This window comes from Mangifera indica, chromosome 14 (genome assembly GCF_011075055.1).
Source record: "Mangifera indica cultivar Alphonso chromosome 14, CATAS_Mindica_2.1, whole genome shotgun sequence".
NCBI classification, from domain to species: Eukaryota; Viridiplantae; Streptophyta; class Magnoliopsida; order Sapindales; family Anacardiaceae; genus Mangifera; species Mangifera indica.
In genome coordinates this window covers 1,597,244-1,612,995 of record NC_058150.1, presented here as the reverse complement: position 1 = coordinate 1,612,995, position 15,752 = coordinate 1,597,244, and the positions used below count along the sequence as shown (strand labels likewise).

Sequence of the window (15,752 nt, the reverse complement as noted above, 5' to 3'; positions counted from 1 at the left end):
GTCTTTTTATGGATAACCTCTCATTGGCATTGTCAGCAAGATAAAGTTAAATAAAAGTACACTTGGAAAGGGTTACCGGCCTCTCTTTCTCTCTCTCTTCCCAATATCAAATAAAATAAAAAATAAATTAAATAAATACAAAAAGTAACGCTCATAAAACAACCCAAGCCAACAATCCCCACGCGCCCTTACCTCACATGGACAACAAGCTCCAACCACCAAACCCTTGTGCCGGGGTCCCAGATATAATTACCCTGAGAACGCGCGAAACAAGCGCGTGCGAAACCAGAGGAATCGACTGGTCGTTTGTTTGAGTTTTGCCCTAATCGCATGCGAGCAAGAACTCCCTCTCTTATCGTGAAGAACAACCACCACCATCACAAATCATGGTTTTCTTAGATAAATGGAAGTCCTATAATATATTTATATATCAGCCATGTCCCTCCCTTCGATTTCTCCGTCAACTCGGATCCGCACTTGTCGCTTGACTCGGTTTTGGCAAACTTAGATTAGAAGCTTTGTCTCTTTCTTTCTTCCTTTCGACTCACTCACTTGGGTCGCTGACTCGGTGAGTTTGCTTGTGGTTATCTCCTCAGATCTTTTTTTTTTGCTTGTTTGATGATCGAGCTTGTTTGGCTTTTGTTCGATTCGATTGCGATTGTGTTCGGATGTTGATAATACGTTTATTTACTGATTATTCGTGAAATATTTGAAGATTACATATGGAGCCGATGGATATTGTTGGCAAGTCAAAAGAAGATGCGTCGCTTCCAAAAGGTTATTTTCTCAATTTTTAATTTGATTTTATTTTGGTTAAATTTGAGAATTTTGTGTTTTTCCTTTGTTTTATTATTTGAATGTATTTTGTGGTAAATTCTAAGTCCTTAATGTGGAAAACAAGGAGAAATTAATTGAACTTGGTGCAGAAAATAAGTAATATAAGGAATAAGCTCAATAAAGTTGATTTGTTAATGGAAATTTTTAGTTGTGAGCTTACAATCATATGCTGACTCAGTGAACGATGAAAAGGAATTGTTAGTAAGATTGAGCCATTTTTTATGAAGTTTGCATAGCTATTAAGTTGCAGGACGAGGTATGTTGTGAATACCTGACAAAATAAATTGAAATTGGAAGGATGTGTTTTGAGCTTTGGGTAGAAGTCTAAAGAATGTACTGAATATAAGAGGTTGTAGTACTGACTTCTTCACTGGAAAAAATGTTGAGGAAGTAATTTTTTTTCAACGAGGAAATGGAGGTCCTTTTGAGGCACAAAGGTACAAAGTGGGGTTGAGGGCTGGAAAATCTGAAGTCTTGTATCAATCCTTGATGAGGCTCATGGGGAGTAGAGAGTGTTAGGAGTAGTCAATTTATCGTGAAGATTTTAGCTAAATTGTTATGGAGGATTCGTGGCAGTAAGAAAGAAAGGGCCTATTGATGAGGCTTTGGGGAAAACCTGGCTTGAATCTCATTGAAGCTCTGGAAGTAGAAACAGAAGACCAATTTTGAACTGTGACTCTATAAATTTTTTTTACCTTATCAAATTAATACAACACTTGGCTATAAGTTGTTTATTTTCTTTTTCGTCCAAGATCATCTTAATGACTTCCAGATGTGAATAGTGCTTCCTGCTTAGAATTGTAATTTACAAAGAAACAGGAGGTGGATTGTGTTGATGTCTTTTCTGGATTTCAAAGACCAGCATTATAGTTGAATATAAAACTTGTCTGTATGTTTAAAAGCCATTTAAAGTTTATAAATCTATTGAAATGGCAACAAATCTGTTTTCTATGCCGGCATTTTCAAATATACCTTATATTGTACATTTGTCAATGGTTGTACAGAACAAGTTATCTGGCAACTTGGGTATGGTATTAGTGATCTATAACTTTTACTGTTGTGCAATTGGTAGATGGTTATAGGACTTTTTTCTTTACATGATTTCGCAACTTCTTGCATGCTTGTATCTGAATGGTTATAGTTTATATACGCTTAAAAGTTGTGCTGGAAACATGTTGGGCCAATGTTGCATGGCTATGCCCCTTCACTATTCTGAGTGCCTGGTTATGTGTGCTTGGTTCTATTGAGTTAAGCATGTTTTGTGCAGGTGCACAATAGCTGATTGTATGCCAAACATGTTTCAGCTTCAGACTTTTGTTACGGTTGCTTGTGAGACGGTTTATTTCTTCTTGACAGTGAGGTGTAGTAGCTGTTAGGGCTGTACCCTAGCCAACTTATCCATTTACTTGTGTAGGTATATGGTGCAATCACCTGTCTGAGAAACAATTGATGCAATGTCTAATCCTAGGAATCCTAAACCCTTGGCTATAAGGTCTTGCTTGTATGCTTCAATCTCTTAGTTCGTTACATTAGTCATCTGTCAGAAACAAGACAAACACAAACAGTCATACGGTTATCTTATGTTTCAAGTTTATACTAGCTCTTGATTGTTATTTGAGTCTGACCCTTTGGCGTCTACTGGATATTTTTCTTCATATTGCTAACTATTATTTTTCTTTTCAGCAACAATGACCAAAATTATAAAGGAGATGTTACCCCCAGATGTTCGTGTGGCAAGAGATGCTCAAGATCTTTTGATTGAGTGTTGTGTAGGTGAGATAACTACAGGATTTTGTAGATTTATTTATCAAGTATCAAATTATGTATATGATACTATATATATACCAAGACTATAAATCATATGAGAGAAAATGATGGCCTTTGTGCATAAATGTTTGAGTGATCAATAAATGATTTAGTTTTGGTCATTAACATGGCTCTACACTTTATACTGCAGAACCCCTAACATATCTAGCTTATCTAGGATTTTAGTAGGGTTGTTTGAAAAGATTAGTTTGGAAGTTTTTGGTTCTTTATGATGTCTTTATATTCTGTTTTGACATTTTTTTAAAATAGTTCTTTGACCGTTTTACATTCACTTTGTACTGTTCTCTATCACGGATTTTTTTACTTTTGATTACTAAATGGTTTTCTGAACATTATCATGGATGTTGTAACATGTGTTTTCATTGAACGAGAAGTTTCATTCCTTTGCTTTTTGCAGAGTTTATTAATCTTGTTTCCTCCGAGTCCAATGAAGTTTGTAGCAAAGAGGATAAGCGAACAATTGCACCTGAGCATGTACTGAAGGCTTTAGAGGTTTTTATTTATTCTTTTTTTTTTCACCGGCATACTATTTCATGTCCAAATTTGGTTTCAATATATTTGTCATTTTGTGTGTTTGCTTTTCTTTACTTTATCAATCTTCTATAATTGATTCTTGCAATAGAATTTTCTGCATCCCATAGTCACAACAGCACCTATTTGTTTGTTTCCTGTTCATTATTAAATTATCATTGTTTACATGATGAGGTCTTGGTCAAAACATCCAAGATCACATGATATATGATTAGATAGACTTTTGCTCTGTACTGTCTCTGTTTACTTCCATACAGCTAATTTGTAATAATTCATTAATATTATGATTTATAAGCTAATGTAATAATGTTATTTATACGTGTTATATATTAGGTTCTCGGATTTGGTGAGTACATAGAAGAGGTCTACGCTGCTTACGAACAACACAAGCTTGAGACTATGGTAATTGTTTACCTTTTTTGGTACTCATAGTTCATGTCTGAATAGTAGAATTTTTGCTTTGAAAAATTGGATCATAGCTTTCAAATACTTGAAACCTTGTCAGGCAACTTTGTCTGCTGGTTCAACCTCGCTTTATTTTCATCCCAATGCTGTAATACTTAAAAACACATTTTGTTCTTTTTCTGACACCAAAAGAAGAAAAAGAAAGAGCAATAATTTAAAATCCTCTGTTAAATGATTTTTTGACATTGCTAGATTATCACATTTCTTTAAAGCCTTTTCCTTGTGTTTATATTTTTCATGCCTTTTGTGGTAGCACCTAATTACTTAAATTAGGCAAACACGGCAGAAAGTATATACTCTTATGTTTTCTGATCTGCCTTCCAGCAGGACTCTTTGAAAGGAGGCAAATGGAGCAATGGAGCAGAGATGACTGAGGAAGAAGCCGCGGCTGAGCAGCAGAGGATGTTTGCCGAGGCACGTGCTAGAATGAATGGTGGTGCCACTGCCCCTCCCAAACAACCCGACCTACCTTAACCCAAGTTTAGAGAGATAACTTCAGGACTTAAATTTTCGTCAACCGTAGGCAAGCAATCCCTCACTCTCCTAATTGTGTTTTAAGTCTATTATATTATGTAAAAATATATCCTTCACTCTTCAAATCTGTACTTAATGGATGGATCGTGTCTATAACTTAATGTAATTAGTAAGAGTAATGTCCAATTTCTTTCCCTTTAACTACTTATTTAACTTCATCAATAGCTATGTTCTATTTCTGGGATGATGACAGCATAATCTTAAAATAAGCTACTTGATGACGTGGCAACCGCACTTTGAAAGGTTGATTTAGCAACTTGGGATTGAAGTCATTTGGCATACAAAATTTGTGGAGTGGGACCATTTGTGATGGTCCATGTTGAAATGGATTGAAATTTGAAAAAGAGAGAATTTGGAAGTGGTCCCACAGGCAATGGGGTGTCAGCTCGCAGGTAGCTGAACTGTGGATAAATTGGGTAACATTAGAGATTGAGATTGATCATTGATTAGTGTCGATTGAAGAGCTCCTTTGAATAACACAACTTTGTACACCTGGGTTAGGGGGGTGGATTTTTAGCCAAGCATGAATAAGGGATTGTTTGACTTTGGATAAAATTTATAATATTTAATTTGAATTTGAAATCGTTTAAGTTGATATATAATTTTATTCAAGAGTTATTGGTAGGGTGAATTAAGGGTAGATAAAAGTTAAATTAAAATCAAACACTTTTTAGTTTAAGTTTATATTAAATTTGATTTGAATTTAATAAATCAAAATTAAAGATTGATTAAATTTGATTTAATTCAAATTTATAATTTTAATTAATGGGTTGAGTCTGTAACTCAATAATAAAATAATGTTGTTTTATTTAATAATAGATAAAACGATGTTGTTTGACGATTGTTTGATGAAATTTAAATCTAGTCACAAGTTAAATTCACCTTTGGGTACACTAAAAGTTTATACAATACGACTTGGTGACCCTGACTATGATTTTGAGCATGCTGAAATAAGATAGGTTTTGGATTTTGGGTTTTGGTTTGTGCGGTTGGAGCAGTAGAAATGCTTTTAAACTCAGGATTCAGGTCAAAAGACTCAGTCAAGCAAATGCAAAGGCAAATCCTTCGCTTATCTATCTCAACCCCACAAAGAAAGTGAAATAACGCACACATTGTCCCCTTAGATTCCCTTCTTTTCCATATTAAACACACTCTTTTTCTCTTTCACTGCCTTTGTCTCTCCCTCTCTTGCTTCCTAAATCAGCTGGTGGGTCAGACTATGTTTCTTTTGTCAGGATTCTCTGCCACTATATCAAGGGACTAGAAACAAAGAATTTAATGGCAAAAGCCCCACAATTCAATAAAAGAGGAAGAAACTTCAACACCTCTATCTCTCACTCTCACTCTTCTTCCCAATTCCCATGGCTAGACCCTCTCAAGATTTCTCCTCCAAGAGACACTTTCATTGGACTAGAAAAGTTGGTAGTGATCATGAAGATGATGAAGCTGCAGCTTCTCAAGAAGAGAAACAAGAAAACACAAAAAGCCACCATTCTGCAGCTTCCAATTCCATCCCCACTCCAAAGAAGAAGCTTCCTGCTGTTGCAGTCGCTAGGCTTAGAACTGTTCTTACCGCATTTGGCAAGAGCAAATCGGGTCTCCCTCTCAGCCTGGGCCCTCGAGTCATCGGGACCCTTTTCGGCTCCCGGCGAGGTCATGTGCATTTTGCTTTCCAAAAGGATCCCAATTCCCCTCCTGCTTTCCTTGTTGAACTTGCCACACCAATTAGTGGGTTGGTGAGGGAGATGGCTTCAGGGCTGGTGAGAATTGCACTGGAGTGTGATAAAGACAAGGAAGAAGAGAAGAAAGCTGTGAGACTGCTGGATGAGCCCATGTGGAGGACTTACTGTAATGGGAAAAAATGTGGGTTTGCAACAAAGAAGGAATATGGGGATAAAGAGAAGAAGATTTTGAAGGCTGTGGAGCCAATTTCAATGGGTGCTGGAGTTTTGCCAGGGATCAAAGGAGATGAAGCTGAAGCCGGAGGTGGAAATGATGGTGAAGTCATGTACATGAGGGCTAAGTTTGAGAGAATCGTTGGGTCAAGAGACTCTGAGGCTTTCTATATGATGAATCCTGACAGCAATGGAACTCCTGAACTTAGTATCTATTTACTTAGAATCTAATTTCATGGAATTTCAAGTTGAAGGTTCAACTTCAAGCCTCTCAATTTCCTTTCTCTGCTATTTTCTTTGTCTTTCAAAAGGGGTAAACTGGTGATACAGGTTAAGCTAAGAGAGCTCTTCATCCTTGAAAATGGAGGTCTAGCTTCTGCAAATTTTCATTTCTTTTCTTTTTCTTAATTTTCTTTTTGGGAAAATGGGAAGTGGGGATATTGTACTACATTAGATTTAGGTGGAGGGGGGCAATACATTAAACATTATGGTTAGATGAGGGGGGGTCATGAAGTTGTGTATATGTATAGCTTTATTATTATTATTATTGTTATTAATGGTCTAATTAAGTTTAAGAGCCATTGAGCCTTGTGCAAATCATGATTAGTCTCTTCATTTTGGGTTCAATTTTCCTTTTATGCGGCAAGTGCCCAAATTATTATCAAGACTTGCCCATTATTTTAACATAAATTCTTAGAAGTTGCCAATTCTTTTTGGGTATAAAATACAATGATAAATCATATCAATACCTAACATTATAGCATCATCACATATGAATTGGTATGAATGAACAATAATAGTGTACTTATTCAGCCAAAAAGGTAAAAAGTTTCATATTTGGATCTACTTTTATGTATGAAATGAAGTAATTTTTATGTGGGCAAAAAATAATTGAGGCAAATTTTCTGTAATTTTTGTGGGGGTTCTTCAAATGATTGTTCATGATTTGTATGGGTCTCTCAATGATAACTCCAAATTTAACTTGTTTGTTTGTTCCCCTCATGAGTTTAAAAAAATAAATATTTAAGTTGGTAAATTAAAAAAATTAAGTAATATTAATTATATAATCATAATAATTATAATAATAATAATAATAATTTTTTTAAACGTTAAAACTAATTTTTTAATCTTCATTTGTAAAATTCAAGGGTCTTAAAAAAAGGTTGGGAAAATAGTTCTCCCTGGGGTATTTCTTCGTTATAAAGTTTCAAACATATGGTCTAAATGGGCAAGATGTTCCAATCATTGCTTTTGGTGCATATTTCTCTGGATTGATCCCAATAAAATTTTATTAAAGTATGATCATACAACTCATAAAAAGAAAATAAAAGAGTATCTTAATTAATTATTTAAATAAAAAATTATTTAATTATATAATAATATATTATTTAAATATTTAAAACTAAATACACGTAATTTTAGTATATTATAACTTGAGTTTTTCCCATTTGTTCATTATTTTTTTTTGGGTTTTCATCATTCACCCCTCAAAAAATTAGGAATTGTTTAAAAATATCATATATCTCTCTAGATTATCATTTACCCCTTTAACGAGACATTAAAAATCACCTTAATAGAGGGATATATATATATATATATATATATATATATATATATATATATCACATTAAAAAAAAACTTATTTTCTTTTTGAATAAGACTAACGTATTATGACAATTAAAATTATTTTATGTATTATATTAATTTATCATCGTATAATTTAATATTATTTTATTTATAATAAAATTATTTAATTATATAATGATATAATATTTACAAAATTTAATATCCCATATAAGTGTAAATTGTTTTACTGTTTCTTGTGTGGATTTCAAAACACTTCCAAATGTGTTATTTTTGTGCACTTTTTCTCTTTTTTTATGCAGTTACCACTCAAAGTACATCCCACAATGTGTAAGGACTAATGACTCCATGCCTAAATGACATCTTTGACCTTTGGATAAAGTTTAGATTCAAGTTTTTTATATAGTTATTTTTGTCATTTTGGTAAAAAGTAGTTGTTGTTACCATGCCTATGTGTAGCCTCTTTTACCTGTTTTTTTTTCCCCTTTTCCAGGCCCTAAATAGATTAAAATATTATTAGTTGGGAGGAAGCTTCTTTATAGAAAATTGAACCTTAAAACCTTTATATTATACTGGTTTTCATGAATTTAATCAAATTTAAATTTAAGTTAAATTAGATAAAATTAAATTTAAATAATATTTTTAATAAAATTATATATATCTATTTTAAATATATAAATAAATATATATTTGATACAAATATTAAATAATTAAATTATTTTAAATTAAAAAAATAATATTCAATTACATAATATATCATAATATTTATACGTATTTATACACTTAAAAATTGGTTCACATAATATTATTCTATATTTTTATCAAATTCGAATCTCATTTTATTAATTTTAAATTAATTTATTTAAATTCCAACAAATATCAAATTAAACCTTATCCTAACTCTAAATAAATTAAATATATCTCTAGTGGCACGTTACACCATATCACCTTTTTAAAGATTGAATTGATTATATTAAATAAATAAAATATTAGATCTAATTAATAACTTTAAAAATGAAACATTTAATCTCGAGGGGGTGCATGCCAGCCTTAGAGGACTTAAAATTGTGCAAATCATCCTCCAAGAAAAGGAGAAGGGAAAGAGATATTATGAAATAGAGGGATAATTATATTGTTAGATATTATTTAATTTTTAATTATTTAAAATAGGTACACCTGAGATAAATATAAATCCATTCAGGCACAGAAGTCGAGGGATTGTTTTGATCATAATCTGCTCATCATTCTTGAAAAGATTCAAAAGCTCTAAGACCAATATGCTTTATGTATTTATTTTTCTATTAATATGAAACAATGCCTCTACATAAAGCCCTTTAAAGCTGACCTTAGTCCCCATTTTACACCTCTTTAAAGTGCCCTACTTGTTTCCAAGCTTTTCTGCTGTTTCTCCTCTCCCTTTTGGACCATTTTCTTTGCTTTTCTTTACACTGTTACTACTCCTGCACCTTCTTGCTTAAAATATAGACCACCAACCCTTTAGTCACTTTCTTATGGGGCTGTCCTTCCTATTTTCAGGAGGACTAAAATATAAACAAACAGACGCATACAATCCGAAGATTAAAACAAGAATATTTACGGATTCAAATAAACTGACGTATACTCATTATAATAACATATAATTATATAATAATTTAATTGGTAATTTAATAGTGGGTGGGGATCAGAATTAGAGGCATTATATAGAACAAGGATAATGATGCAACCAACCATACCCTGATGGGCTTGCATTTACTATATATGCATCATCAAACACTACTGATTATAATGATTCAATCCCATTAAGATTGGAATTTTAAAGATTATCCCAACTTCTTTTTTGGTTAAGTATGCCTATATTTTTGCAGAAATTGGTTCACTTAATTATGAAATATTATTATTATTATCTTTCAAAATAAAATAAAATAATAATAATAACAACTTATGGATTGCTTTAGATATTGCTTGATAAAACAAAAGTGCACACCCCACTTAAAGCCCAAACTCCTGAGAACTGCCCCAACTCAGGGCCACAAACAAAATTCTAACTTTCTACATAGAGTTGGATGGAGCCCATAATATCACTTGCTGTCTCCTCGCTTCATTACTGTTTATACATGTTATTTGTTTTCAATATTTTCTAGTATTGTGATGATTATTAGCAAATGCTTGTTGCAATCAACGACCCTTTATCAATGAAGCATTATGTTGACATATACTGACGTCTTGTTGCTCGGTTAGTGGGTAAGGGTCTCCCTTTCAAGTGAGCAAGCTTGTCGTCCTTAAACCCATAAGCGATGTTTAATTACTCGTTACCTGTGGTTTGAGTTGATTTCATGAAAAACCGTTTTAGGGTTTCTCTAAAGATAAAAACTTTGTAGGGTTTAGTTTGGTTATAAGAGTACAAATAGGGTTTCATATAGGGTTAAAAATCTAATATAAATAAAAATATTATTCTCTTTTGTAAGTATGATAAAAATTCTATCATAAATACATTCATTATAGAGAGAGAAGTCAGAAAATATTGAATATTACTGATTTTGTTAGATGTAACCTGGTTTTAGGAGAACCAGATCAACTACATTGTTTTTTCTTTTTATTAGGTGACCATTTGAGAAAACTTTAATATACATGGCGGCACACGCATGGCATGTGTGTATGTGTATATGTATATATGGGATCTTTACATATCTTATAAAGAAGTTAATAAGGCATAATAAAATGATTAACAGCATTCCAAGATGCCAAGCAACCAAATAGAAGAATATTGTTGCAATGCAAAACTTGATAAAACAAGTTCTCCACTGTTGAGAAAAGAATGTTTATATCATTTAGTTTTGGTATGACTATGCCTGACAAGAATCACGAAGTGGACCGAGATTTGCAGCTGCATGATGAGTTAACTGTTTTAGCAGATAAATTTTCTGTCATGGAGTTCGATTTAAACCAGTTCATGCTCAATGAAATTGTTAATCAAATGTGCTCGTTGCATGGCCAACGATAGAAAATATGAAAATTATAAAGTTATGTGTATTTATCTCTTGATTAAGCTTGTTATTCATTATATCAATGCTGATTTTTTTGTGCCTGTCATCCTTGTGCAGGGGCCATGCTAATCTTCTCTGTATAGTTCCAATTTTATTGGATGTCTCCAAAGAGACGGTGCTGATTTTCTTGATGAATGTGAGATTATTTTTTATGACTCATTGGCTGGCCCGGAAGCCTATGACCCTGAGAATAACCCAGTGAGTAAATCAGCGATGGAGGTATTGGAGATGATAGAAGACTAAAGATCACTTAAGAGGACCATGTTCAGTAAGTTTGGAAGATTTTTACTTGCTGAACAAGTTACAAGAGTGCTTTGTTCCCCTTTTTTTCCTGCTACATGCATTATTACTTGGCTGAACAAGAGTAAATTTCCTCCAACATGCAGATTCAAGCTGCATTGATTAAAATCTATTTCAGGGAAAATATTGATGGACTGTGAGTTGACTGTAGGATTTTGCTTTTCTTCTTAGTCAAGGATTAGAAAGAATATAACAATGAATGATAATAAATTCTAAAATCAGAAAATAAATACAAACATATAAGATTGTCTGTCAACATATCAGAAACAAAGCTATTATAGAAAAAGAACAACACACAATTTCTTTTCATGGTTTCTAGTTGATCTGATACAGCAAGTACAGGGTCACCATCCACTAAGCACTACTTTGTCATCCTTCTTTCTTCCCTTTTGAGCTGCCATCTCGAGCTGAAAGAATGTCTCAGGAAGAATGTATTTGGATGGCTAACATTGTCTTCTCAGCTGTTACTCAACTGTCTGCCACTTCTTTCTTCTCTTTTTTATTCGTCGCTTTGATTACATCACTACTTTAAAGGATCAGGTTTTTGACGAGCAAAACCGGGCTGAATGATGCGTGGTCCAACATGAACACAAAGCCGAAACATGAAGAAAGTTGTGTCAGTTACTGAAGAGAGATTTTATATGCACAAAAGATAAAGATGTCATCCAGCCACTCCCTATTAGGCTTGTCACTCATTCTAGATATCTCCAATTTAAAAGAGATGGTTGAAGAATCACCGTACCTGAAGCAGCATTGAGGGGGCTGGAAGAGGTTCGGAAGTAACATGACTTCTGGTTTTTCTTCCATTTAATGTAGCAACTGATGGGCTGTTTGCCGTTGTTATGTCCCAAAAGCTTCGTTTTTTAGCTGTTGGAACTGGTGAACGAAATCGATGACTTGGGCTCTTCAACTCCCTTGTGCTTGGCTCCTTAGGCCGCAAGCTAGCCCTTGTTACCGCTCCTGTCCTCTCTGCCCCTTCTGTTCCCCTTAGTTCTGATGGTTTTTCACCCTTTCGTAAAAGCTCGCGAATGAGACCATCCTTTTGCTTTATCTGCAAAGCATGATCTTTCTTCATTCTGTCAATTTCCGCTTCTAATGCCTTCACATTAAGCTGAAGCTCTCTAACTGCTTCCTGTGCTCCTTTCCTCTTAAATTCTGGTGTAAAACAATTCCCATTTAAGAAAGATGATCTTGGTTTTCTTTTTTCATTTGGACGGACTGTAGACGGAGGAGTTAAGAGAGATGAGACAGAAGAAGGGGTTGGAGAAGTATTTGCAGCTAAAGATTGTGCTTCGAGGGTTAGTAGCCTTTGTTGTTGTCGTGCCATTTGAACTCGCAATTCACGATTCTCCTTCTGCAGTTCAAGTAATAGCTTGGCTTGATCAGTTTCAGATTCAGGTACCTGATGAAGTTCTTCAATTGTCTCTGTCGCCTGCAAATGTGGTTGATATGGTGGTAGATATCGTTAGATACAAGAATGTGGAGTAAATTGTGAAAAAGATGATCAGCAATGCTTGTTGAGATGAAAGTTCAACATGAGCATTTGATGATAATAAGAGGTCTAATGTTAACTTTGTCTTATTAAGTTGCAAAATTATGAGAGAATCCAATCAACAGTGATTACAATTAGAAGAGAAGAATGAAAAGGCTAAGAGGATGAACCTTGGTTCGGATCTCCTTGGCCCGATCAGCCCAATGCAGGGTGTTTTGAGTTTCACCAAATGAGAGATTGCATGGACTAATGTTGGCAATCATTACAGTGTTACAAGCCCCCCCTAATGAATCCTTGAGGAGTTGAGTAAGCTTCGAATTCCGATATGGGATGTGTTTCTTACCCTCAACAAGGGCATTGATGCAGCTGCTCAGTGCAAGGAGTGACCGATTTATGTTGGCACCCTCAATCGACCTGACTGTTCTCTGATCAGTCGCGAGGGCTCTTTCTGACCCAGCAAGATCAATTAGTGAAAGCTTTCCAACTCTATTCACAATGTTCATAGAAGCATCTTTAACTCTGTATTCAACGACAACCTGGATGGAAAACAGCACAAGATGTTTAAGGTAAAGATGAAAAGAAAATAAACAAGTATTCAGATAATTTAATTTCAATGCCAAAGAGGGACATAAGATCCTTCAGAACCTGCAGAATGGCGTGGGAGCGTGAAGAAGTCTCGTTGGCACGTGTTGGTTCAGTGGTTCTGTTTTGATTTCCTCGCTGAAGCAATGCCATTACCTGTCACAACCAAGATGAAAAAGTTTTATCTTCTCCACTCAAGCAAGTCTTTAACCTCTGCTTCAAATTTTAAAATAAAAAATGAAAAAAAGTTACCTCATCTGTAGAGTAAGCCCTGTATTGTGTAAGGCCTGCTGCTACGATCCCCTAAAATGCATTCAAAGAACCAATTTTCTAATCAAATATTGCTCATAATTTAAAGTCTTAAATGAGAGGATGAAAACTGATTAATGAAAATTAATCTTCTTTGGTCAAGATTTTTTTCAATACAACAATGTTGTTAATAAAGCAAGAAAAGGGTCTTCTGATGATAAAAAATAGAGCCAATACCTAGCTATATTACAAGCCAAAAACATTTGAAAGAATATATTTAATTTGCTAATTACAGAAGTAAATAATAAATACAAGGTCAATAGAGAAAAAAAATATGAAAGTCTCCAATGTTGTACAAAAGAAAGCAGACCTGTTTATCTTCTCTAAGGACAAGAGGTCTTCCTGGGGAGAGCAAATCCCTGACAGTTTCATTGTAGACCTCAAGATAGGAGAGGTGAACTACATGGTTTCCGTCGCAGCTCCTCTGTCTAATCTTGGTGAATAGATCCTTAATTGCTAAAACCATCACTCCTGGATTCTCCACAGTACCTAGCATTGTATATGTTTTTCCAGCTCCTGTGGCACCGTAGCAGAAAACTGATCCATTCCTTCCCTGGAGAACTGCTTCAACAAGCTCTGCGGTTCTGAAAATTCAGAACAAGTCTGATAAATTTTCCCTCATGACCAAGGACACAATACAACTACTATCTTGAGAAAACAAAAAACTCCACATGGTGACAAAATTTGGCAAAAGTTTCAGGTAACATTAGCAACTGATTTTCAAGAGGAATTTGTGATCCTTCTGCTTAGTATCTTAGAAAAAATTAGACATGACAATTGACATGAACTAGTCAACCAAGATTCTCCATTAAGCTGAGAGTAAACAACTACTTGGCAAGGTAATTAAGAGTATCTATAACTAACACAAAATAAAAGAAATTCATTACTTACGCAGAGCCAAAATTCAGAGCAGCATTAGCAGCTAGCTTTAAAGCAAGTTCTAATTTTTTTAATGTGGATAGTCTAATAACAGTAGCATGAAGAGAAGGAGAAAAGCGAAATGGGAAGTCTGAAGATTGTTAAAAGAGCATTAAACTAATCTATGACATTTTGGGAATAAAATTAAAGCGTCTTTTCCTAAACTTCTTATAGAGGTAACCATGGCATCAAAAACTCAGCAGAAGATCAACCCAATTTACAGATAAACATAAAGTGTTGTTCAGCAGATAATCAAAGCTCAAGTTTTGATACACTTACGTGGTGGAATAAACCTCTAGTTGAGTAGTCGAATCCGAAAATGAAGCATCAAAAGTAAAATGGCGTCCACGAAGCCTCTTAAGCCGGAGATAATCATTCTCATTAGCAAACTCAGTCAAATAAACCTCCTTCTTGTTCACAATCCTCACGCAACACCGAGACCCCGCTTCCTTCTCCTTCTTAGACATTGGCCTAAGCCTCACAAACACAAGAATTCGACTTCCGCAATTCACAACTCTCTCTGAAACACCCTCCATTTTAGCCCCATTCACTTCTTTATTCTCTCCCTGTGGCAATGAACCCCCCATTGACAACTTCCTTGCCACTGTTGTCGTCACATTGGCCTTTCTTGGGAAACCAAGAATGCGATCAGGACCCATCACGAGATTCTCCTTAACATCATCCAACGGCGGTTGAGGCAACACGAAGGTTCTTGTAATTGTAGAACTTGGCGGCTTTACCGTGTTCTCCTTCATCACATTTTGCAAAAAGTTTGAATCTTTGGACTCTTTTTGTTCTTTTTTACAAGAATTAAGGAGTTCAACGCTTGGATGAGTTGTTGCAATTCGTCTTTCTTCCGGTTTCGGTGACTGATTTCTGAGAGTTGCTGAAGCTTTCTTTTGTTGCTCGTACAAGAGAGTCAAAGCTCTCATTTTCTCCTTCAATCCGTGATGTGGGTTTCTTAGATGAAGATTTGTTTGTGCTGCCTCTTGTTGATCCGATCTTGGTCGGCTTGTGGCTCTATGCTCTGCGTTTGAGTCATTTTGTTCTTGGTTGATGAATTGAGAGCGAGTTGACACAGGCATTGTAGTATTTTGATTATTTTCTACCTATTTCTCACCATCCAAAGAAATTTCCTCCAACCCAGAAGGACAGACAGCGCAAAACGCAAGAGAATTCAAAACTTTTCCAGGTAAAGGCAACAAATTTGGAGTTGTGGTGCAAGTGAAGAAGAAGCTGAAATAAGGAAAGATCAAGATCATGAAAGATTTTGAAATAATCTGAGTCGTTGATCTGACGTGTAAATAAACACTAGGAAGTAAAGCCGGGAATGTTAGATTTTGAAGTGAATTGCTATGTACACTCCAATTTTTGCTTCTTGAATTACGAAAGAGCCAGAAAACGGGCCAATTGCACTTTTGAAAAGCAGATTGG

General features: G+C 34.7%; 3 protein-coding genes and 1 non-coding gene across 5 annotated transcripts; 2 read left to right on the top strand and 2 right to left on the bottom strand.

Annotated features, from left to right (window-relative positions):
• The first annotated feature begins 303 nt into the window (after positions 1-303).
• Positions 304-4,335, top strand: LOC123197087 (protein Dr1 homolog). 2 transcript variants are annotated; one of them, XM_044611274.1, is made up of 6 exons: positions 304-568; positions 716-777; positions 2,521-2,610; positions 3,062-3,156; positions 3,529-3,597; positions 3,988-4,335. In XM_044611274.1, exons 2-6 carry the CDS (start codon positions 723-725, stop codon positions 4,132-4,134), a joined length of 456 nt encoding a protein of 151 aa, XP_044467209.1. In that variant the 5' UTR covers positions 304-568; positions 716-722; the 3' UTR covers positions 4,135-4,335. The 2 variants fall into 2 exon arrangements, with proteins under 2 accessions (XP_044467209.1, XP_044467208.1); XM_044611273.1 differs by having other exon boundaries at positions 319-568; positions 3,985-4,335.
• A 709-nt stretch (positions 4,336-5,044) lies between these two features.
• Positions 5,045-6,686, top strand: LOC123195930 (protein MIZU-KUSSEI 1). The gene has a single exon (XM_044609794.1). The coding sequence runs from the start codon at positions 5,556-5,558 to the stop codon at positions 6,318-6,320; it is 765 nt and encodes a 254-aa protein (XP_044465729.1). The 5' UTR covers positions 5,045-5,555; the 3' UTR covers positions 6,321-6,686.
• Positions 6,687-10,733: 4,047 nt separating this feature from the next.
• LOC123197099 lies at positions 10,734-10,831 on the bottom strand. The gene has a single exon (XR_006497800.1). It is a non-coding gene; the product is annotated as a U6 spliceosomal RNA (small nuclear RNA).
• A 364-nt stretch (positions 10,832-11,195) lies between these two features.
• LOC123195965 (kinesin-like protein KIN-8A) lies at positions 11,196-15,596 on the bottom strand. The gene is made up of 7 exons (XM_044609844.1): positions 14,598-15,596; positions 13,711-13,984; positions 13,344-13,394; positions 13,155-13,247; positions 12,680-13,045; positions 11,760-12,449; positions 11,196-11,579 (listed from the first exon to the last, which is right to left on the bottom strand). Exons 1-7 carry the CDS (start codon positions 15,401-15,403, stop codon positions 11,541-11,543), a joined length of 2,319 nt encoding a protein of 772 aa, XP_044465779.1. The 5' UTR covers positions 15,404-15,596; the 3' UTR covers positions 11,196-11,540.
• Between the last annotated feature and the right edge of the window lie 156 nt (positions 15,597-15,752).